A 23,971-nucleotide genomic window follows, 5' to 3' on the forward strand; every position below is an offset into this window, starting at 1 on the left:
GTATGTGAAAGGTGGTGAAGTGTGCGAGCGCTTCACAGGATTAGTGGAAATGGATTCTGTTTCTGCCGAATCAATTTCCTCAAATATTTTGACCCACCTCTCTGGTATAGGAGTGGATTTGCAAAAACTTGTGGGGCAAGGCTATGATGGTGCAACGACAATGGCAGGTCACGTCAGCGGTGTGCAAAAACGCATTCGTGATAAATACCCGCGCGCAATATTTGTGCACTGCGCTTCTCATTGTTTGAATTTGATCATAAATGATCAAAGTAAAGTTGCAATCATCAGAAGCACCTGTGATATCCATTCGTGAGACTATTCGTTTTTTCAGGGAGAGCCCTAAAAGGCGCGCGGGTTTAGGAATTAACATCCCTTTGTTCTGCCCCGCCAGATGGTCTGAGAAGTACAAGAGCATCCGAATCTTCAAATGCAACTTCAAACGAGTACTTGAGGCTCTTGATTCTTTGGCGAGAGATGCTAACTGTGAGACGCGGACGAAGGCTTTTTCTCTGAAATCTGCTCTAGAAAAGTCGTCGGTTATCTACGCCGTATGTTTGATTGGTCGATATTCGGCACTAATGGAGCCACTAGCGCGCGCACTTCAGGCGGTCGGAGTCAGTGTGCCGTCAGTAAAGAACCTCACATCCTCTCTTCAGAGCGTTATCGCTGAAGAACGCAATGACTCTGAAATCGCATTGAATATTTACAAAGAAGCTTGTGAAATAGCTGGCTTGAAAGAGTTGACAATACCCAGAGTAGTCGAAGTACAAGTTTATCGCGATAATGTCTGTGCTGATTCAGCATCCCAGTATTTTAAACGTTCCGTATATCTCCCATACGTCGACGGCTTGAGCTGCTCTATTCGGGAACGCTTCATTGACAACCCTTCATTTTTTTCATTGCTATCAATTCTTCCACCGAACAAACCAGTTCACGTGGATGAGGTAGAGCGTCTGTATTTATTGGATAACCTCCAGAATGGAGTGAGACTGTGGAGAACTTCTTTAAGTTCCGACGTTAACGACGAATGTTTGGAGGGGCTTCTTCTGAGCGCTCGAGATTATCCAAGCGTGTACACCGCAATACAGATTGTTATGACGCTACCAGCAACCACCGTTGAGGCTGAGCGGTTTTTCTCATGCATGAAACGGGTAAACACATGGCTGCGCTCATCAATGACGTCCAAGTGCCTTTCTGATTTGTGTGTGCTTCAATGTCACCGTGAAATGGTCACCGAGGAGAAAATTAATCGAGTTGTGTCGAGCATAGTTGGCGGGAAGCGAAGGATGGACTTTTAATTGGGGCGATGTATTTTACTTATTCAAATTGCGTTGTTAATATTTGTTGTTTCAAATAAAAAATTGTTTATTAATGGATTTCGTATTCACAAAAATCCAGCTGAGTAATTGAATCAGTTTGCTTGTTGACCAACTGTTGTTGTTTTGCGCTTGAAGAACGGGTGTTTTAAACCCAATATAATTTCTAAAATTTTCGAATTTGGCCCCCCCCCCAAAATTTTGGGCTGGCTACGCCACTGGGCCAGACCCTCTTCTTTGGGCAAGACGCTATTCGAGATTGTTTTAATCGAATCCTATTTTTATCTAGTAAAAGTATGGTCATGTATGTTACGTTAAACCTTGGGCTCTCTCTTTACTTTACCATTGCAAAAATCATGTTCCCAGTGGCTCACAGTCTCACATGCGCGGTTATGGGTCACTGATATTTGAACAAAACAAGAATGCCATCTAGCGAATAGTGAAGAGGATACACGTCGTCAATCGTTTGTTGCTTCGTTTTGTTGTTTGGAGTTTCTTGAAGTGCGTGCATCCAGCAAGATGTCTCACTGGAATCGAAATTCAGGTAAATCCACTAGTTTGGTTATGGGCTATTTCCATTTTGAATTCATGAAGGACACATGTCGGTATAGGCAATGATAAATATATTCGGTACCGTATGTACAGATGTACGGTAAATCCTAGCGCATTACCGTACACAGTACCGGTATTGTACCGGTACCGGTAGCCCTTGGTATTTGAGTTGTTGCTCTTAGCTTTGCTCTGGGATCATTCTCCTTAATTTCGCAGTGAGTTATCGCGACCTTCTGAATTTGCTTTGAGCAGAGCTCCTTAAAAAATATCTTAAATACAGTAGATTTCATTCTACAGTTCTAAAGCATGTTAAAAATGGGCATGGGTAACTTAATTACAGCTTTCTCGATAATCAAACTCCATGCATCTGAAACATTAAACCAGCCTATACCGGGTCTAGTATAGTTTAGTACCACAAGTAATTCCAGTGGGCGTAGCATAACGAATTTTGCATATGTTATTCCTAACCCCCACCAGACTATGTCATCAAAAAATTACGTCACTACGGCATCACAATCATGTCATAGAGCTTTCCAAAGTTTAGTTAGGATTGCAGGATTGCCTGAAATGGAATCTGCGACGCCGATAACGAACTTATAAATGCCGGCGTTCTCTCTTGTATCGTGATCGTTGCGACGAGAAAAAGAGAGAGATAGCTTGCTCAGTTTTGGGTGATTGTCTGCGCGTTTTGAACGACTATCCACATACTTTGTTCGGCCTTATTACTCCACTGTGACATCGCAATGATGTGATTTTTTGACATAGTCAGGTGGAATTAGGAATGACATATGCAAAAAATATTGAGCCAGGCCAACTAGTGCATTTGGTACTAAACTATACCAGACCCACCCATATCTGACCAGTGATGCCAACGCATGGAAGGCTGTGGTTCACACATACCAACATACAAGCTATTTCCGGAATAACCTGAATAGTGTATATGCGATGTACATATTTTCATTTTTGTAAGCACATAACACATGCACATCTTTCGTTATTAATTTGAGGTTGAATTGTAATAAACTAGACTAGATTTTGGTGAAGTTGGCTGTCAAATTAACACAATAGTTATGTGTTTTATCATCCACAGGAATTAGAAGCTTCCTCATGTTCGCACATGAAAGGAAAAATGCAGATGAATATAATGTTTCGTTTGAATTTCAAAGGCAGTTAAATCCTAACTCCTGAAATATTCATGGCAGCGTTTTATTACAAATCATATTTACTAATATTAAGTGAACACGTTATTTTGGAAACAGCGAATTTCAGTTGAATCTGTTTTTTCTTCAAAACCTAAGTCTGTTCTTAAATTAAAGAATGTATCGATAAATCAATCTCTCTTATATGTTGACTAGTTTTTATGCTCTTGTATATTTTCGGGCCATTAATATAATTTAATATTTGTATGCTGTATATCAGTTGAACCAAAATACAACAGTTATTAGTTTTTCAATTCAAGTTTCTATCATTTATTTACAGGTGGGACAACGTCCGGAACAGAACAAATTATGGAGTCAGAAAATGATCGCCTTGCTGATCAACTCGCTTCTAAAGTGTCCAGATTAAAAATGGTATAAGTAATAAAATACAATGCTGTCAATGCATAACTCAGATTATTAATGATATAACCAAATTACTGAAGAAAATTATTCTACATATAATTAAACAGATCCAACACTTGCCTGCTATCAATAAATAATCTTGTGTTAACAAAGATAGGTGCAATGATTGACACCACAGTGTTCGTGGTTAAAACTTAGAACTTAACTATGTTTCTGGGATATGTGATTGATTTTAAAGAATTTATTAATTATTGGATTAAAATTATTTTGTCCTTCCTAATTTAATTATCTTCTGTATCAATTGCTATTGAGCTCTATGATAAATATTTTTTAAATATATATACAACTTAGTTTTTAACTAGCTGTGTGACAATTCCAATTTATTTTATGAGTTCTATATTTTTTAGTTACAATTTTGTGTTATTTTTTTTATAATTTCAGTCATTTATTTGACAGCACTTTTTTCTTTATACAACATCTCCATTCTAGATAAGCTTAGATGTGAGAGATGATGTCGATGATCAGAATAAGTATTTGGATGGTGTGGTAAGTGTTTCTCATAAAAGTTTCCTCAATTAATTGTTTTTATATTTAAATTTTGTAATATAAATATGATCAAACTAGTGTATGCTTGGTGCTATAATTAGAAACCGTTTATCAAAGCAATGACTATATTCATATTTTGTCATCCTATTCAATTATATCGAAGCTGAACTGACTTGCGAGGTTATACTCTTCAAACAATAACATTTTGGATTATGTTCACTGTTTAAATATATATTTTTGTTTTATTTTAACATTTTCCCATACCTGTGAATTAGCACTTGTTTATATTTTTCTCCACAAGTGAAAACTACGGTAACCTATTCTTGATGGAAATATTTAGTCTATTGTCATCTAATATTTTTTATCAACTCTTTACATGTTATTGGATCATTATTTCACTTTAACAAGGGAAAGTTGAAGTTTATAAAAATTATTCCAAGCAGGGATGTCCAAAATTAATCCAATCTTTGAATTAATAGAAATTAATTGTATTCAATATTGGGAATAGAAATTTATGCTTTTGGATGGAATAACACCAAATAGTTTCATTTGATTAATAATTATCATTTTGAAATGCAAATTAAGTCCCACACAAGTATGATCAAAAACGCTTTTATTTAATTTTTTCAAACAGTTAAAAATATAGGATAGGATTTACATATTTCACTGCTTCCTCCCTGCATTAAATAAATCACTGCTTGCTTCAAATTTTCAGCATTCCCAAATTCAAATTACACTTGACTTCAATGTTCTTTGTTGAACATCACCCAATTCAGAATGTATTCCATGTTTGAAAATATTATTTCAGTATGTATTCGGAGTAGTAGATTATTCGGTTTTGGCAATCCTCGGTTTCAGTCGAAATTGAATTTTGAGTCATTGTTGTTTTGACTCTATTATCAACAAAAGCTGAATCAACCTATATCTATAAAAAATTTCATTTTGAAAATTTAACAGGATTCAGATTTCATGAGTACCACTGGACTACTTGGTGGGACTGTGAATAGATTTAATAACATGATAGCTGCAGGACGAGGAAATAGAAAAATGATGTGCTATTTGATTGCTTTCTTAGTAATCTTATTTCTTTTGTTATATTTCGTTTTAAATCGTACAAAGACTTGATACCATCAACTTATACCTAATATTACACAAATTGCACTTGCTGGAATGAAGCTCCCAATGTGATGGTGAGAGAATATCATGATCATGAACCATTTTTTTAGGGTAGTATGGGAAGTTTGTGGAGATATTACATGTACTCAAAGATTTCATGTGATTGCGCTTTTGTCATCTTGGTGAATTAGAATTTTTGTGTACAATATTGGAATTATTTTTCTAATGCTTAGCAAGATGTGCCGACTTTGGATCGTTTGGTCAATTTTATTCATTTACATAGCGTAAATTCACCAGATATAATATTATGGTACAAATTAATCATCCTGTAATTTTACAAGTTTTATGGCTAGTTTTGAGACATTTGTAGTGTTTATCTGTCAATCTATCTGGATTCCAAACATTTTTCTGATTTTTGTGTCATTTCGGTTTGAACAGACTTATTTTTTTCTGTAGTTGGATTGTGAAGTATCTTCTGTTTATATTTGTGTGAAATATGTACACACTACACAGAAAATGTCTTAGTTACAAACTTCTTGTATGACTGATATATTTATTTTCGTTTGTGAGCTGTATTACATGTTTTTCCGCTGAACGTCATTGTTGGATAGGTGTTATTGTTTATGTATTTATCGTCATGTCATGGCACCACACACTGTAGAAATTTGCACTTTTAACCATGCGATAGAGCAGGGGTGTGCAAAGTGCGGCCCGCAAGGAAAAATTGAGCGGCCCGCGGAGAAGTGCCAGTTATGAATGGTGTGCGGGGAGCGAAACAAGTTTTTAATTCAGTTTAATCTGGTTCCCTTTGCGTTGCAAAGCAAATATTCGAGTCCAATTTATTATCCATGCCTATGACCTTACAAGGTTCTAACAGCGAAGCGAACAGAGCGATTCACAAAACTCACCGTTGCTGAACAGCGAGCAATTTGAGGAAAGTGCGGAGCAGACGCTACTGAAGTAGTGAGAGCGGTTAATTGATGATTACGCAATTGGAAAGCAGTTTGAAAAATATTTATTATTAGGAGATACAAAAGTTAAAACTATCGATTGATTTCGTTTAAATCCAATCTAGAATAAGATTTGACAGCAAATTATTTGGAAATGAATCCTGGCGATTATTACCGGCCATCACAACCAAGATAATTTCAACATTTGAAAAACTCGTGGCTTCAAATATTGCACTTTTCGGCTCAACATATTCTTTTTTTGAACGGGCGTTATAAAACCATCTGAAATACGAAGGTTTGAAGAATGGATATCGGAATGCTAACACTCCCATTACACCATTCCGTGTGAAATAAATTTAGATAACAGTTTTCAGAAATGTATACGTTTCGAATCATCATTTCTGCAAGGACCCCTAATAATGGCATATGGTCACAATAACAAAAAGAAACTATTTTGTGCCTGCAACTAATAGAAAGCCAATGTTAAACCCGCCTGCGAAAAAGACATACCTGGGCATTAAACGCCACGTGGCTGTTCCGTCCGGCCCGTTAAGTTATTGAACCACGAACATTTTACGGTGCTCCAGAAGTATGCGCAGCAAGATGTCGCACAGCCTGAATCCTAACCGGTACACGCATAATATGTTAAGGTTGTGCGCCATCTTGGTGCGCATACTTCTGGAGGTCCCATTTTACATATCGGACTGGGCAGTGTACGGACCCCAGGACATCTACAGCCTGTGTCTCTCGTGAGTCGTGTTAATTGGAAATAACGAAATGAACATTTTCTAATTTTGCCTCATACATGGGTTAAAGCTGTATATATTGGTTTCATTTTAAGGTAAAGTTTTTTCATACTAGTATATGTGCATGATTAGATCGTTTTCACAACCCGGTTAGCTTAGAAGACTATTAGCCTTCAAAAATGTCTGCTCATACTAAAAAACGAACGATATATACGACTGCAGAGTTTTTAACGAAAATAAAACGGCCACATATGCATTTTTTGTAGTCTTACCTAAAGTTGATGTCCAGTTTTCTGGGAGCGAAAAATACGAATATTACAAGACTCAAGAAAGCCAACCGTTTTATCAAGTATAAAATGCCCATGGTGCTGATTTTGAGCCGTCAGTTGATTTATGGAGCCACACAAATGTCTTATCCCGTTGAAAGTTGTATTTTCGATTGCTTTTTTATGATAATTTCATTTTGGCATGATGAAAGGTTTAAAAGTCTAATATGCACACTTTCCTGGTAGAGTAATGAGCGATGTTACACTGGATTTCCCGATTTTATTTAAACCGAAAAGACGAAAATATTCGTAGCTTTAAAATGTACTTTTTGCTGGGTATCATTTTGATCGTTTAAAAGTATCTCATTTGCAAATCCTGACCTTATGCTCCTTCTATGCTGACATAAAAGAAACCCCTTTCGCAGATAAGTATTATGAATCACACAACAATTATCGGTGCATTTATTATATTTAAAAAGCACATAAAACACGTTACTCTTCTTGTTCAATGTTCATTTGATCAAATGTGGTTCTCTAAATTAAAAATGCAGGAAAACATGGGGTCTTATAAAAAAAGATTAATGGTCATTATTGAGTTACGGCATGTTTATTATTTTAATATACCAACACTCGATAAATCCTCTTTATTAACAAAAATCTGTTTCGGAATCAGATCATGGTTTCGTTGTGAAATGCGATACAATATCCCTCGTAAACCATGATACAATCGATGAAGGTTTACAGCACATAATAAAAATGTTGGAAACGTAGAACAATGACTTATTCTATCTGGTACGCTACTTGAGAAATATTGTAAAAACATTTCAAAGAATAAATCAGAATAAAAAAAAAAAGATAAAAGATGGACGTCTTTTCAACTATATAAAATCGAATATTCTGACCATCAAACAGGTTTTCAAATTTCTCCAGATCCATAGATCCACGAGGCACTGTAAAGAGGTGTAAAATTTATATTGTTGAGATATCTACTGGTACACATATTTTCAACCCGCGTAACTATATATTTATTATATATACATTATTTAGTAAAGAACAATGCATACAATTCATAAAAATGCCACAAGTGACATGACTTACCTTTTTTAAATCCATTTTTAATAAATGCCACAACTGACGGGTTCAAGAAGATCAAAATAAATGCAATCAAGCAAGTTAGAAATTTTACATTCATTTTAATTTCTGGTATATAGTGTGTTACCTCAGATAAACGAACTATTAATCTGTGTTAGGTGAAACATTTTTATCAAACAAAATTATTTATGCTTTCACCTAATAATTTTTTGATTTTTGCTGTTTCAAATAGTTTGCTTGAAGGTACCACTAACACGATCCATAATGTTAGCTATCTATCTTTTACTCTGGATGAGTATAAATTGATCAGCTACGATGGGCGTATATTAGAATATCCCAATGAAGTTGAATGCTCTTGAATAGGCGTTAAAAGTAAAACATTGGTATCGTTTTCTGCATAAAGTTATATTATGCATTGAATTTCTTTCTGCGTAAGGAAATTGTTATCGGAAACGGCAGACAAGACAGGAAATCAGGTGATTCAACCACCCTGTCAACAGATAGTGATAGTTGTTTTCCATGCGCTGCTGAAATTTTTTCACTCGATTGTTCCCTTTTGAACACAGTTCCTATCTGGAGGTATTCCTCTGATACAAGATGTTACAAACACTTGTGCGACAAATGAATCGAATTGGCTTCTTGGACCGAGACGAAATAATCATCTCATCTCCTGTGTTCTATCTAAAAAGAAAGACAGTCTCACCTAAGTCAATCAGATTAAGTCAACATATTCGACGATCATCCCACATAATCCAATGTGAAAAATGTTATAAAGTATTGCATAATCTGACCAAAGTATATCGCTATACCACAATACTTTCATAGACGTTTGCGGAATATCATGACAAATCAGGTAGAAAACAACATTCACGTACACGACGAGCGTTCCCGAATCTGGTTAGCAGTAGTGTGTAGCCACTGTAGCTGAATGTGCATATCTGTTAAATTGACACACCTATAGGTTATCATATAAATGAACTGATTTGTTGTTCAAACTAAGGTCATTACTTCATTTGAACCAATAACATTTAATGGAGAGCCTCCAATATTTCACTTAGTTTGTTACATAACATACACGTACACGATATACGAAAGTTTTTTATGAGTGTTTCCAACATCAAATTCAAAAACATAATGTATAAACTTATGATCACGATTCATTCGTCAAATCATTGCGAATCACAATCTGTTGACATGGCGGGTAAACCATGCGTGTTCCTTTTCCGGCCTACCCGTTTCCGAAAACAATTAACGTGAGCAATTAACGTCTGTCGCTGCTCCATAACCATGCCTGGTTCCCAGCGACTTCCCTTCCACAGTAAAAATGTGTTTTCAGTTTTGTATTTTGTTAATTTCGTATGTTATTTTTTACTGAATGGGAAAAAATAAACTTGACTATGACTATGAGCAGAGCTCAAATCAACATAAAATATAAATATTTATTTGATTACTATCATGAGCACAAACGCGAAAATGCCCCCCACATTGCGATATTCTGGCAACCTGTGCTTCCAAACCGTTTTGCCAATGTTTCATTTTTATGTTTTTTATTTATTTTTCCGAAACCTGTAGATAGCGTAAATTTGAGAACCTGTTTGAAAAACAGAATATTTCGACTTTAGTAGTAAAAAAGGCTTTCATATCCCATTTACCGTTTTACACGATATCATTGTATTATGGCATCGTGGTAGGTTCCAAAATATATATCTTTGTTTTACGTCGTATCTGCAGGATATTGTAAGAATATCGCAATCATATTCTACTATGATTTCAAATTTCAATAAGAATATAATTTTATGTTGTTATTCAAATAATAAAAATTCTATCTCCCGATTTATAATTTATTTTTTTTATATAAAATTCAGAGTATTCCTAATTTAGAGCACGAGTGTTTTTATATTTACAACATGTCTGTTTTTTTCGCATAGCAATTAGCAATAGCAACATAAAGAAGAGCATATAGGAAAGATCGGCAAATGTGAAACTTTGAAAGGGTTACAATTATGGATCATTTTGTTATTATGTTTATGTTGTTGATCTGATTGGCAACCATCGTACATAGGGATCGTTTTGTTATTATGTTGTCAGAATTCTTTTTTTTTGTTGTTGTTATGAAAAAATCGCATTTCTCATTGGAGAATTTTTGAGGGCTCTATGGGATCCTTTTTTGTGTGCGACATGTCATCAAAATTGAAAACACGAGAGCAATGCTCAAATATATGGACACGTAGACCAGAGCAAATCAGTCCTTACCGGTACCATTGATGCTACCGGTACGCTCAAAAAAGTTCCGGATTTCCAGTAGCAGGAATTTTGCAGAATCAAAACGTACAGCCAGTCATCACGCGGACTAAAATCCGTGCTCCCATGGATAAAAATAATACAGCGAATTTTGGACGAAATACCAAATTTCATAGAATTCATACAAAATTTAAAAATAAATAAAAGTAATAGCCCTCATAGAAAAATTTCATCTTTAACCACTGAAAATTTTGAAGCAATTGGTACAGTAATCAAGGAGAAAAGCGAATTTTCCAAAACGATACGAAGAAGAAGAAGACCAACAAGAACTAGATTACCAAAAATATGAAAACGATCCATAGGTCCACTCACGTGTCCAACAAGAACAAGCATAAGTACAACAACAAAAATACAAAAACGATCGTTATGTCCACTAACGTGTCCAATAATTGCGCACCTTGTGGTGGTTCGCGTTAGTGGTCGGGCGAAGTCGTAAGGACTGCGGTATCGGTCGTCTACTATGACAGATTAACCCGTACTGCTTCGTTTTGGCATTTTGTTCATATATGTAAGCGACGCTCTCTTGTTGATCACAAAATGTACATAACGATCGTTTTGTTATTATGTCGTTATTGCTGTTGTGTTATTATGTTGTTGGTATTTTGTTGTTGTTGTTATGAGAAAATCACCCTTCTCTCTAATTATTGGACCAATTGAAATATTTAGTGGTCAAACATTGTTTTTGTCGCTAGAAGGTATTGCAAATATATATTTTTTTTAATTCGACAAAGTCATGAAAATTGCGCACCTTGTAGTTACGCGTTCGTTGCTAGCTGGTGGTCAGGCGAATCTTGAGCGTTTGTAATGCGCTCATTACCGCACTTATGATTACCTTCTGTGGATTCGAATCCCGTGGGGATAGTTACGTTCGAGAGGATTGCTGGACTCCTCGGCGCAATAGGGTCACGTAAACGCTGATCTGTTCCGGCTTCCTCCACCATCAAATTCGTGCATCTAAAACTGGCTAACTAATCCCATACCCGACGTGGACTGGTAACTGGGCGAGAGGCGTGATTGGCCGTACGCTTGAGTCATCTCATCGACTTTCCTCTCCCCCAGATTAAATATGTAAATCCTATAGTGTTAATAGACTGCAATCTACTTTGAAAAATTGCATAGGCCGCCCGTGCTACTTCGTATTGGCATTCGTGTTCATATATTTTAGCATCGCTTTCTTGTGCCGTCGTCGCAGAGTTTAGTATTCACACGATATTTTTTCCGTCGACCGCGTTTCAAAATGCCATTTTTTGCATAAAATATGTTTAAAATCGCATATCCTCGTTTGTTTTATTGCTATATTTTGATGTTGTCGAAGTTGCTGCAGTTTTACATAAAATTTGTTTCGTCACCGCTAGTAGCCTACTTGTGTACCTACCCGCCCTTTGGCTCGGTTGATGCGGCTTGTGAAACGAAACAAACGCGCGTCCCACGCATCTTTGATTACCCGGCGTGTGCTATAATTATAAGTAAGGCTATACGTTTATTTCGACTCTAATCAGCAAAACACACGATAAAATGAATCATAAAAATAAATAAATAAAACTGATTACAGAATCAGGATGATGTATTGGAGTATTTGGTTGTACACCATTAAGTTTTAACCGGTATGTTAGTCGTTGGTTTTAACCATCACCATTGTTATGAAAGTTACGGGCTCCTTGATACACGTTCTCGGATTGCCGTGTTTATCGAACTAGAAAGAATGTTTCTGCAATATTATTTGGACGAGAACGGAAAGCGAAAGCTCATTCAGTCAGGTTCTCTCCAGATGACTCATCGAAGCAATGAATAGCCTGCAAGCCACATTTCGGACTGGACTATTATTATCTGAGCAACCAAAGCCTGCCACGTGGAAAACGTGTTTAATAAGAAATATACCTATACCGGTAAGCTAAAAATCCTCATGTCAATTTTATCAGGTGGTTTGTGTCTAGTCTTTTGTGTCACTGATGGTAATTGGACAAATTTTTTGGGCCGTTATAATGTGAGTGATATACTAATAAAGATACCAGAGTTTCTCTATTATTATCTGACTTTGAACTCATTTGGTTGATTATTTTTCTCGAAAAATTTTTCAAACACCTTATCACCTTTTCAGCAATGTCCAATCAGTTCAATTTTCAGGACTTTTTATTAGTTCAAGTGTTTTGCAAGTTCGATACATTCGCTTTTTTCTGTTTATTTCTGGCCAAAACCTCGTTTTAATTGAGTTTGGTTTTTTTGTGTGCTGGTGAGCGGACATACGATATTTCTTGTGTTTTGAACTTTTTCAAAGGTTTGCTTGCTCTTCAGAATTTTCACTTTTTAATTAGTGTGTATTATGAATTTTTCAAAATAAATAAAGTATTTATATAAAAGTGCTGCTAACGATATTCATTATAGATCCTCCTGCGTCGGATAACTATTATTTTGTACTAGGGTTACCATTTTTTTGTGACCTCGAAGCGGGACGCCTCCAAAGACCATATCTATGATTTTTTCTACTTTAAATGGTACACAGCGGTTGCGCTACACAGCAACAACAATATCGAGAACATGATAATTGGTATATATTGTTCTTGTATTAGGCTGACTGACTGAACACCAAATCGGGACTTTTGGCTGACAGGTCGGCACCCCGAGACAAGACGTTAAAAAGTGGGGCTGCCACGCCTAAAACGGGACGTATGGTAAGCCTATGGAGACATCTCTAGATGGGTCAATAACTGGGTTGCTTTTAAGTCTGCTGTTCCAAATGTTATTTCGTTCATGAATGAATTTCAATCATTCCCCCGAATCATCGGATGTATGTGACGCAGTAGGATTTGTAGATAAATACAAAAAGTGATTTTGACTTACTTTCTGATCCTCTAACAAAGAAAACACTTTAATCTGATGACCTCATAAGAACCTATAGCCTTCAGGGTGAAATCAACATGTTGCAAAATTGCGGCAACCAGATTCACAACCATTGGATTACTGTATTGGAAAAGGGAACATAGGTTTCCACTGTTCAAATCTAGTGCGAAAATTGTTTTGATCATACCAAAGTCATCTGCAGCAGTAGAGCGCTTATTTAATACGGACTGATTGTAGTTGAGTAAGCTACGATAATGTTGCTCTTGTTATAAACCTTACTTATGTACATTTGTTTTGCATGTAACATGAAAAACCGAATTATTATTAACAGTGGATGAGGAAATTAATAATTTGCTGAATGCGCAGAGTGACTCATAAATAGAATAAGAGTGCCAGAATAATACTGAATTGTCTTGGTTAGACAATACTTCTGAATTTCAAAGTGTTATTGAATTGTATTCCAACGGGAATCTCATGGGATGGGACAGGCATAAATTGCTATAGGTTGGGGAAAAAATATGTCCCATGGACAAGCCTATAGATTTCCAAAATAATAAAAACTGGGGTTTGAGTAACTAACTAACCACACACACATTGTAGGTGTTGCAATAACTCAGGTAACTCGTAATTACTGAATTTTTCGATTTCTAAGAAGAAACGTGACGTCATCATGTATATTTATGCCTATATAATAATTTTTTTAAATATTACCAGCATATAGATGAAGGTCAAGTTCATTTATTATCAGACATGTTTCATCACGTTGATGACAATAATGATACCTTTCTCAGTATATATGTTGCGTAATTTGGCAACAAAATTACCATAACGGGAATCAATTTGGTCATGATATATTGAGTTTCTGTGAACAATAATGTCAAGCTCTTGGTCTTTGCTGTATCTGGGATCGTATTTGAGGGAAATATTTTGACACGAGTCATGAATTGTAAAAAAAATATGGACAATATTGGGTTAGAGCCGGAAAGATTGGTTTGATTATAGTTAACACTCAGCCTAACCTGCCACTTGTAATTCTTGGATTTTCAATCCGACCAGAATAATCGCGATAGTACTTATCCAATGGCGTAGCCAGCCCAAAATTTTGGGGGGGGCCAAATTTGAAAATTTTAGAAATTATATTGGGTTTAAAACACCGTTCTTCAAGCGCAAAACATTTTTTTTTCTTATTACTTGTGTCGCTACAATATTTCATGCACGACGGAAATAAAATATCTGAATCTGAATCTGAACAACAACAGTTGGTCACCAAGCAAACTGATTCAATTACTCAGCTGGATTTTTGTGAATACAAAATCCATTAATAAAGAATTTTTTATTTGAAACAACAAATATTAACAACGCAATTTGAATAAGTAAAATACATCGCCCCAATTAAAAGTCCATCCTTCGCTTCCCGCCAACTATGCTCGACACAACTCGATTAATTTTCTCCTCGGTGACCATTTCACGGTGACAGTGAAGCACACACAAATCAGAAAGGCGATTGGACGTCATTGATGAGCGCAGCCATGTCTTTACCCGTTTCATGCATGAGAAAGACCGCTCAGCCTCAACGGGGGTTGCTAGTAGCGTCATAACGATCTGTATTGCGGTGTACACGCTTGACGAGACAAGATGCCACAAAACTGGTGGATTAGGAATGGAATTCTTGAAAATTTTGGGGGGGGGGCCATGGCCCCTCTGCCCCCCCCCCTGGCTACGCCTATGTACTTATCAAAGGATGCCGAAATTTTTATCGTCGCTTCGAAAACTCACAGAAAATGTGCAAAGCCTGGAATATTGGCTAGTATAAACAGTTTATATCGATTAGTCTAATTTGAAGTCAAAAATTAAAAAAAAAACTCAAGCATACTGACGTCAAACCATTATGAGGAAATGCTCAATCATTCCGTAGACTTTGGCATCATTTGACCCAAAGCGGTTATTTATAAATTTTGTATAAAAGCGGACAATTGGTTTCGAAAATTAAATTATCGCAACTTTAGTGGTAAAAGACAAGGTAATACACGTACAAAAAAGCTGTGTGTAAATTTTGCAGCACGAGATTCATTAGTATTAATACCAATAATAGATAGGGGAAACGTAATCCATTCCAATTTTGATCTAGTTCACATACAATACTTCCTCCATATGGCAACAGGTTTGTTTGTATTGCAGACCAAAAATCAACTATTTCCGGAATCGCACATTCTGAATCGTGTCCCATATTTTGAAAAATTTCTGAAACTAAAGTTTTGTCAATTTTTCTTGTTTCAAAATAGAACGAGTCACTATTTGACGTGATATAGTGTACTTATATAATATACCTTGTTCCAGAAATTTCTAATTCAAATCATATTTTGGTACATATTAATAATCTCAGACTAATGGGCAAAAAAGAGAAAAACGGATTAAACAAATAAAATATGAAAGCGACTATTTTATATTAATAGAACTTAGGAAAGTATAGTACTCATCTATTTGCTATTTTGTTTGATTAGTTTCACGCAAATTTTATAGCGTGATATTGATACGCACGATGCAACATTACGTGGCTTGATTATATATTTTCTTCTCGATTTATATCTTGAAAGCATTGTAATGATAAGTATCAGTATACGTTATTGATGATGGTTTGGTCTGACGCTTGACGTATGAAGTGTATAATGTTTCTAGAGAAAGAAACCATTGTTGATATATATAGGAACTAGACTCACTTACGTCTTTGAAATTTTGCTGGCAATTATGGGATAAATTTGGTGAAATTTATGTAAACTTGAAGTACTGGTCCGCATAGGCCTATTTGAAGTCGGTTACTCTGAGAAAAAAAGTTTTAGGACCTACACTTTATGAAAGTAGAACTTATTATATTCTATTACCTTGTCCAGATATACATGATTAACGAGAAGGGTTCTATTTCCCGCTGCTTAAATATATAGAAAATTCACTATTGAGGATGGGAAATTATTTAATACTCGTTCAAAGATCTAATTAATTTATTTTTTGTCTAAATACTTCATTGGTTTTCATATTACCATGCTTTACGATCAATCCAACTCACTGAGAATACCTCACTTGCAGTCACTCAGGAGGTGTACTTGAACATACCTTCCAAGAATACCTCAATGCCAAACAAAAAAAAATATTGTGTGGTGGCGACATTGATATGATAAATATTATGACGACCATCGCAGAAGAATACATGTATGCAATCAAGCTTACTTTGCCGACCTTGTTGCATTGATCTATTTATTATCATACTCGGTACTGCGAAAAAACGTCGGTTTATCACTGAGGAAACAATGACCCTGAGGTCAAGGTTAGTCACAAGTAGGTTTAAATGAACATTTTATTCAAAATTATGTTTGTCGATTGGCACTAATCAATGATTGAGTATATTGATTTTTAAAATTAATTCAAAGTTCAAATACATACTTATCATCCTATAAATAGTCAATCCCACGCAGGGAACTTGGACCGCCTTGTTTGATATTAATTAGAATGATATTTGCGTTGCAGTTCATTTACTAATACTACTTCTATAGGTTCAATACTAACTGCACAACTATAGGTGAGTGCAACACTAAATGAGTTTCAAGTTTTAATGATTTAGAAGAGTATTATTCACACGTTGATTAATGTTTATTATGATTAAATAAATTTTGACGCCCACGTTGAGAGACAAAGCAATGGTTTTAAAATATAAATGGGCGGTATTTTTTTGATAGTACGTTCAGTAAACAATTGCAGTAGAGGAAGAATGACTAGATGTGGAAAGTTTAATTATCAGTCCTGAAGTCTCAGAAAAGTAATCATCTTAGTTGAACCATTTTAAAATACAATTTAATTTGAAATTTCCATTGTGGATTTCGGAAAAGAAAATTCTACTCGGGTATTATTTAGTGTAATGTATGTGTACTGGGCGATAACAGGTAACATATGGTGCCTGTTAATTTACACGCCTGGCGAATTTCAAGCTTAGGAAATTGCGCCGTGTCTTTTATACTTATTTTATGAAAAGGTAAAGAAATAATCACGTTTATTTTAAGCCTATCCAGTTATCTTTTTGTCGATCGAATCACAATGCCACAAAATCAATTTTCCTTTGTTGCTCATCTTGTTAGCAAATACATTCCTCTTTACGCTGTGCGTCTGGCGTGCGTGAAGAAATTAAAGCGATTTAAATCTGCGAGTATCGCTAATGAGTTTACAGCTACCAAAGAGCAGAATCTTATTCGACTTAATAAAAGTGTTAAAAAGTTACCAAATAAGGTTCGGAAAATTTATTCATTATATTTTAGGTCAGTGATCCTCAGAGTCGGCGAAAGAGATAAAAACGGGGCGAAAAATCCGAAGGAGGCGATTACGTATCCCCGAAAAGTCAGAATTATTACGTAGCTTCGCGAAGATCGCGTTTTCTTCAACTCGTGTATAGAAATTTCAAAAAAGTAAAAATAAGAAAAAGTTCTCGTAGATAATGGTTTGCACAAAAAAATGTTTTTATCTAACAACGATGCCTTTAGAATTTATCGCCACATAGCTATCACCACTCGGTATTTGGCATCAGTGTTATCTGCATTTGCTACTTTCAGCTACTTTTTACTTTGCTATATTATCATTGAGTCAATATGGTAAACGTGACTAAAGATTTAATCAACCCACCAAGAAGTTTTTTTAAAGGCTTCAAATATTTTTATTTAGATCTGTAATAATTTTTTTTGTCAATTTTTTGTATTTAAATATGAAGTTTGTAGTTTTTTTTTACACGAAATGGACCTCTGGATTGTTTTGTCATTTTGGATTCTTATTCTAGTTGTTTTGAAAAAATCGCTTTCCAATTAACTGCAGGACTTATTGCTTCGAAATTTTTAGTGCTTAAGGATTGTATTCCTTGCTAGAAGACTATTTCTTTTGTTTATTTTAAAATTTCGGTGGGCTCTGAAAGATTCGTTTTTTTTGCGTGCGATGAAGTCATCGAAATTAAAAATTGCGCACCTTGTGGCGATGGACAGACGAAGTCATGAAGGCTGCGGTACCGGTAGTCAACCATGACAAATTGCATACCCGTACTACTTTGCTTTGGCTTTCGTGTCCATATATATGAGCTTCGCTCTCTTGCTTTAATATGAGATTTGCAGCTCACCGACTCATTCTAACAGAGAGAATTGTCTACTCTAGATGCGGTACACTAGCAACACAAGTTGGCTTGAACATTGCGAAAATTAGTCGATTGGGTTTCTAACCAGGAATATTGCTAGCTTGATATTTCTACACTTGCATATCGATTTGTAAATTGTACGTTCAATTTTAAACACCCCACATGAGAAACGATACGCAATAACGCGTCATGCAATTAAAGCAATATGTTACCAATAACGGATCTTTATTTTTATTCCCATGGGCGTAATTGTATGTTATTAGCTCAATCTGACTGTTCTGTAAAGGTAGTAGGGTAGTATGCGTGCTGGTCGTATCAGTGCTTTGTTTGAAGTCATAGTGGTGAACAAAATGTGAAGTAAAGGTGGGCGAGATAGACTTTGCCCCAATTAATTTAGATGCCAAATCAATGAATTGATATATCGTTTTTGAATTACTATGAAACCGTTTCACGTTGAATTGCATTTCCTGCTTTTGATGTCTGTGAAGTATTTATCTAAGTTACTACTATTCAGGCTAAAATATTTCCGTGGTATTGATGTAGGCTCATTAAATGCATTAGATATGATAGTCTCTTCTAAGCCTGTATGAGTAGTCATTATTTGCAATTTATGATGCTCTTACAGTTCAGGAAACACTGCAATCATTGAAGTATGTTACTGGCTTTATTCACTTCCTTTAACCTAATGTACAATAACGGTTGTGTTTTATGTTCTTCAAGACAATGAGGTTCAGAGCTTTTTTCACTAAGAGATTTGATTTGAGTAATCATTTTAGAAATGAATCAGGTTTAATTTGAAGCACGCAGTTTCCATTGTTGCATTGTTCGAGTAGATAATAATGCAATTCTAATCGCAATGATGCAACTGCAGTTGTGTTGTGGTTGTAGTATTATCATAGACAGGCTTTGAATTCCGATTTTTCGGTTAGGTTTGTTTATACATGTTTTATACGGTTCGTAAATGTGATGAATTGATTGGCATTAAAGCGCATTCCATAAAATAACAATTCGGCTGATCTTTGTCTCACTTTTTTTTTTATAATTGTTCAAAACAAATAATTAGAGAAGGCTATTGAATGATGTAGTAACTTTAATCTTTTATCTAATCTTTCATGTCCGATAGCACGATAGTCTTATTGTATTGTAAAGCAGTCAATATGGTATATATCGTGACACGCATCATTACTGATCATAAATCAATCAAGATCTCGATGCAGAATTGATTTTCAGACACATCAAAGCATTTTAATGATTTTTATATATCCGAGCATTGTAACATTGTATTCAAGTACCGAACGAATCTCTTTTACATGCTCCAGCAACTCACAATAGCAAAAAGATTATATTGCCAGTTTAGTGCATCCTGTGCAAAAAGAATGTTTAGTGTATTGTAAGTTCAAATCATTTAGTCAATAGCGCAAATTATGCTTGAAGTGAGTGTTCAGTAGTTTTAAAACTATGGTATTAGTTTCAAATACTATTAAAATGTTAGATATATTATACTTGTTTATCAATGGCAGGAAGCATTAAAAACTGATTTTGATTTTAAGTCAAAAAGTCATTTATTTCCTTGGCAGAATTTTCAGACCGTGCGTTCTGACATACCCGGCATTGTTTCGGTGAAGAATGATTTTAAGTATCTCTTTTGTCGTACAATGTCAGATGTTATTACGTAACTTGTGTGCTGCGTTTGCCACAAACTTAGTCTTGGACCATAAATGACATGGGCTCATTAATAAAGTTACAGCACGCAGGAATTATTCCTACATGAGTATAAATCAGCAAGCATATTATTCTCACCTGCTGCGATTAAATCTAAAATGTATACATGTTTATCATCAATATTGTTGTCGTACTGACATCGACTCCTAACCATCTGTGAGTCTTAAAAAGATTTACGGATTTCATGAACCATTCACAAATCCATATTAACAGGGTGTATTTGATAAATTAAGCCACGGTGTTGACGTTTCTATATTTAACGACTCTGTATGTCTTTCTGCATAAATCGTTATTTGTACACTTTCGTTCGAAATTGCAGTTTACAGCAATCTATATTTTGGCGTTTCCACCGATAAATGAAAATCCCATGTTCAAAATTATTATAGTTAAAGATTTTGAGATGTTATGTTGGGGTATTGCAACAAGCTACTGAAGCAATCAATTTAAAAATGCAGTAGGTTTCAGGGTTTCCATCGAGTCAGTGAAGCCATGGACGCGAACTTTTGCTGTTTTATTAGAAGCTAGGAACACATCTGCTCAGTGCAGTTAGCGAAACATTGTCAAAGGTATGAACTATACAAACTGAATTTCCTAACGAAATAATAGTGGACATAATACTTTCTTTGGTAGCATAAAAACGAGACAAGAAGAGAGAGATTCAAATCAAATAGTGGATAATGGTTTCAGCACTCATCGTATGTTCCGTGTTTTGCAAAGGACTATAGGACGACCTTCCGGATAGCTATTAAATTGAGCTGCATTGTACAGCAACAATGAGTATGGTAAACAGTATTTAAAAAGCGTTCACATTGGTGTTGCCCTCCGATCAACTTGGGTTATTATGTAAATATAGGATCTAAGTTTAAATTTACAATGAACACAACATGTAAATGCTTACTTATAATGAATTTGCTTTTTTACAATACAAATTTGCCCGTCGTTTCAGCTGTGAAACAAATCACTGCTTTTCGAGGTAATTAAAAGAAAGTATGGAAGCATCGAATAAAGTTTTTTGTATATTATCGATAAAATACACTAGAGATTTTTGATTCCGTAAAATATGCACCACACATGGGAATATATATTGGGAAGTTAGGAGATATTAGATATTGTGTAATGGACACCAGGGAATCATGTGACATCAACTATACGTTTGAAAAATCGTAAGTAAATATTAAGTTACGTAAGTTGTTGGAAAAAATTGATTCAATAATCAATGAAACTAGAGAGTACTTATCTTAGTTTTAAATATGTTTGTTACATTGGAATTTTATGCGAACGCAGTCTCGCCGCACTGATTCAAGATTAAGTACAATATAAGTTAATTCCGATAAGCGATTCAGTTAGCTATAGAAGATCGTCAATAAAAGAATAGGCTGTAAAGAATACGCGAGCTTTACCAATAGCTCGAGATCCATGTAGCCATTTGGCGTACTTGATTAGGGGATCGTGTTCTTTATATTTTTGGGTATTGGGTTAGTGTTCCAATCTGAATTAAAGAAGGATGGATATTAGGGATTCTAAGCTCACCTGTATATAAGCGCGCATTTTCACTTATCTCATTTGAGGAAAAGATATTTAGCAAGCCAGGAAACGTCCGATTTTCAGTAAATCGTTCAAGAATAGAGCACAAAAATGATGTTGGAAAAGACGTATTAATTTAGGTCTTACTGCAAATGCCGCAAAATTGCATTAAAATAAATGTTGAAATAGTTTTGGAGGGAGCCATGCCCCCCCCCCCCCCCTCCCTTGGCTACGCCTATGGAGTGCGTTCCTCGCGGATTCGAACGTCCAAAGTATCTATCTTCTTTTCTCGATATATGCGTACTGACGACTGGCATAGGAAAAACCACATATAATATATGGCATACTGATATATTTCATCCTATGTCACAAGACGTATTTGTCCCTGAAGCACTTAAATCCACTTCACGCGGTCGACTTAGTCACGTCATTCGAGTCTACAATCCAAACTAGTACGTATCTGCATAAACACCAAACTGAAAACATTGAAGTCAAATTGTCATTAGCAAAACCAACTATACTGGATAGACTGGATTTTGTTAACTTATTTTCATACATTGAATAAACTTTGTGTCAGCTGCAGTGAAATGACTTTTTTCTAGGTAAGTTTTAAGTAACGGTCACAGAACATACGATCCAATTCTTACAGAAGCAATTGCCAATTACAACGAAAGGGTGAAATGAAAACCGACTGTAAAGTAATGTAGGCAAAGGTTGAAGATGAACAGAAAGGAGGAATATAGTCTGCTACATGCAATTTATTTGATAAGACGGGAATGGAGTTAGATATATAACTGTGGATATTGCCACCTTGAATATCGGAATATTGAACACGCATCAACTCAATCTAGCGATATAAGTGATAATGAGATTTACGTCAGCATACCCAATAGACCCATACAATACCGGTTTCTAGATCAGGGAGGGCCAACCTATTTTCGACTCAGATCGACTAAAATTTTCGCAATACAATGAAATCGACTGATTGATATAAATTCACTCTCAAATTAACATTAACACGGATGTTCTTACATTACTGCTACTGTTGCGAATAAAATTTATAGCACTCCAGAGTAGTCAAAAACTTTATAATGAGAAGAAATTAAGGGCAAAGTGAAATTATAGATTATAGAATTGTTTGTATAGGTAAAAAATCTCTGTTCGTTTCTAAACCTTCACAGCGACAAACTTATATTTGTTACGTTTTAATCTGTTTCATCGGCTTGTCCCCAGACGTATCGTCTTTTGGGCATGTACAACGTATTCCTCTTTTTTGTAACACAGTCGCTTGGTGAATTGTAGTTGATGACAAGTTGGCTCGAAATCATACGTGACCGGTCGATCGCGATTGACATGATATATGACCGCTGCGGAGTAATTTAACCGTGATATTATACCAACAGAACCTTAAATCTTTGTAATTTTGTGTACTTGGCGAAACTAATTAGCAGCTCTGCGGAAGTCGTTAAGCTATGAAATGACATTTGCGAAATAATACTTATCATATACAACATAATCGGTGTCTCCAAAATGTCGTGTCCCACTTGTACCACGTGTCCCACATGTCCAACTTGTCCCACGTGTACCACATGTCCCACTTATACCATGTGTACCACGTGTCCCACTTGTACCACGTGTCCCACTTGTCCCAGGTGTCCCACGTGTCTTACTTGTACCACGTGTACCACGTGTCCCAATTATCCCACTTGTCCCACGTGTGCCACTTGTACTACGTGTCCCACTTGTCTAACGTGTCTCAAGTGTCCCACTTGTACCACGTGTCCCAACTGTACCACGTTTCCCACTTGACATGTGGGACACGTGGGACAAGTGGGACACGTGGTTCAAATGATACAAGTGGAACACGTGGTACAAATGGGACGCGTGGGACAAGTGGAACACGTGGTCGTGGTACAAATGGGACAAGTGGGGCACGACATTTTGGAGACACCCCAATATAATTACCTATGGGACGAGTGATAATCAAGTATAGTATACGATCAATTTTATCTAGAAAATATATATATCCGGAAGCTTTTTGCTGTACATGAAAGATGTTTGGAAATACCCTGGGATTATTACAGTAGTGTGTGACCTTGTGTAGCAGAAAGTATATACTCTTGGATGAACGTGTTTTCAGAGACTTCGAGAAACCTAAAACTAATCGTATTACAGGCTCGAAAGGCAAGCATATAATGAAACATTTGTCTTTGTCTCTTGTCAAAACACGTTGTACAAGTTGGCTCACATTTAGGCATTGGAAAGTTTAGAACAACTTGATG

The 23,971-nt window shown here is 35.8% G+C and overlaps 2 protein-coding genes and 1 long non-coding RNA gene across 3 annotated transcripts in view; 2 read left to right on the plus strand and 1 right to left on the minus strand.

Annotated features, from left to right (window-relative positions):
- Positions 1 to 1,706: 1,706 nt before the first annotated feature.
- LOC120331685 (BET1-like protein) lies at positions 1,707 to 5,687 on the plus strand. Its single transcript, XM_039398809.2, has 4 exons — positions 1,707 to 1,860; positions 3,348 to 3,439; positions 3,920 to 3,976; positions 4,934 to 5,687. Exons 1-4 carry the CDS (start codon positions 1,836 to 1,838, stop codon positions 5,099 to 5,101), a joined length of 342 nt encoding a protein of 113 aa, XP_039254743.1. The 5' UTR covers positions 1,707 to 1,835; the 3' UTR covers positions 5,102 to 5,687.
- A 139-nt stretch (positions 5,688 to 5,826) lies between these two features.
- LOC120331686 (uncharacterized) lies at positions 5,827 to 8,807 on the minus strand. Its single transcript, XR_005567997.2, has 3 exons — positions 8,153 to 8,807; positions 7,957 to 8,004; positions 5,827 to 7,588 (listed from the first exon to the last, which is right to left on the minus strand). It is a non-coding gene; the product is annotated as an uncharacterized LOC120331686 (long non-coding RNA).
- A 7,777-nt stretch (positions 8,808 to 16,584) lies between these two features.
- The window catches only part of LOC120331417 (potassium voltage-gated channel subfamily KQT member 1-like), a 32,333-nt gene continuing 24,946 nt past the window's right edge, over positions 16,585 to 23,971 (plus strand). The window contains exon 1 of the mRNA XM_078113861.1: positions 16,585 to 16,604. The gene's annotated coding sequence lies outside the window, so the exon portion shown is untranslated. The remainder of the gene's footprint in view (positions 16,605 to 23,971) is intronic.

Source organism: Styela clava, chromosome 6, assembly GCF_964204865.1.
Source record: "Styela clava chromosome 6, kaStyClav1.hap1.2, whole genome shotgun sequence".
NCBI lineage: Eukaryota > Metazoa > Chordata > Ascidiacea > Stolidobranchia > Styelidae > Styela > Styela clava.

Coding starts and splice junctions, on each gene's coding strand:
- LOC120331685 (XM_039398809.2), top strand. CDS start 1,836: ATGTCTCACTGGAATCGAAATTCAG. Junction 1,861..3,347: donor TCACTGGAATCGAAATTCAG/GTAAATCCACTA, acceptor ATTTATTTACAG/GTGGGACAACGTCCGGAACA. Junction 3,977..4,933: donor ATAAGTATTTGGATGGTGTG/GTAAGTGTTTCT, acceptor AAAATTTAACAG/GATTCAGATTTCATGAGTAC.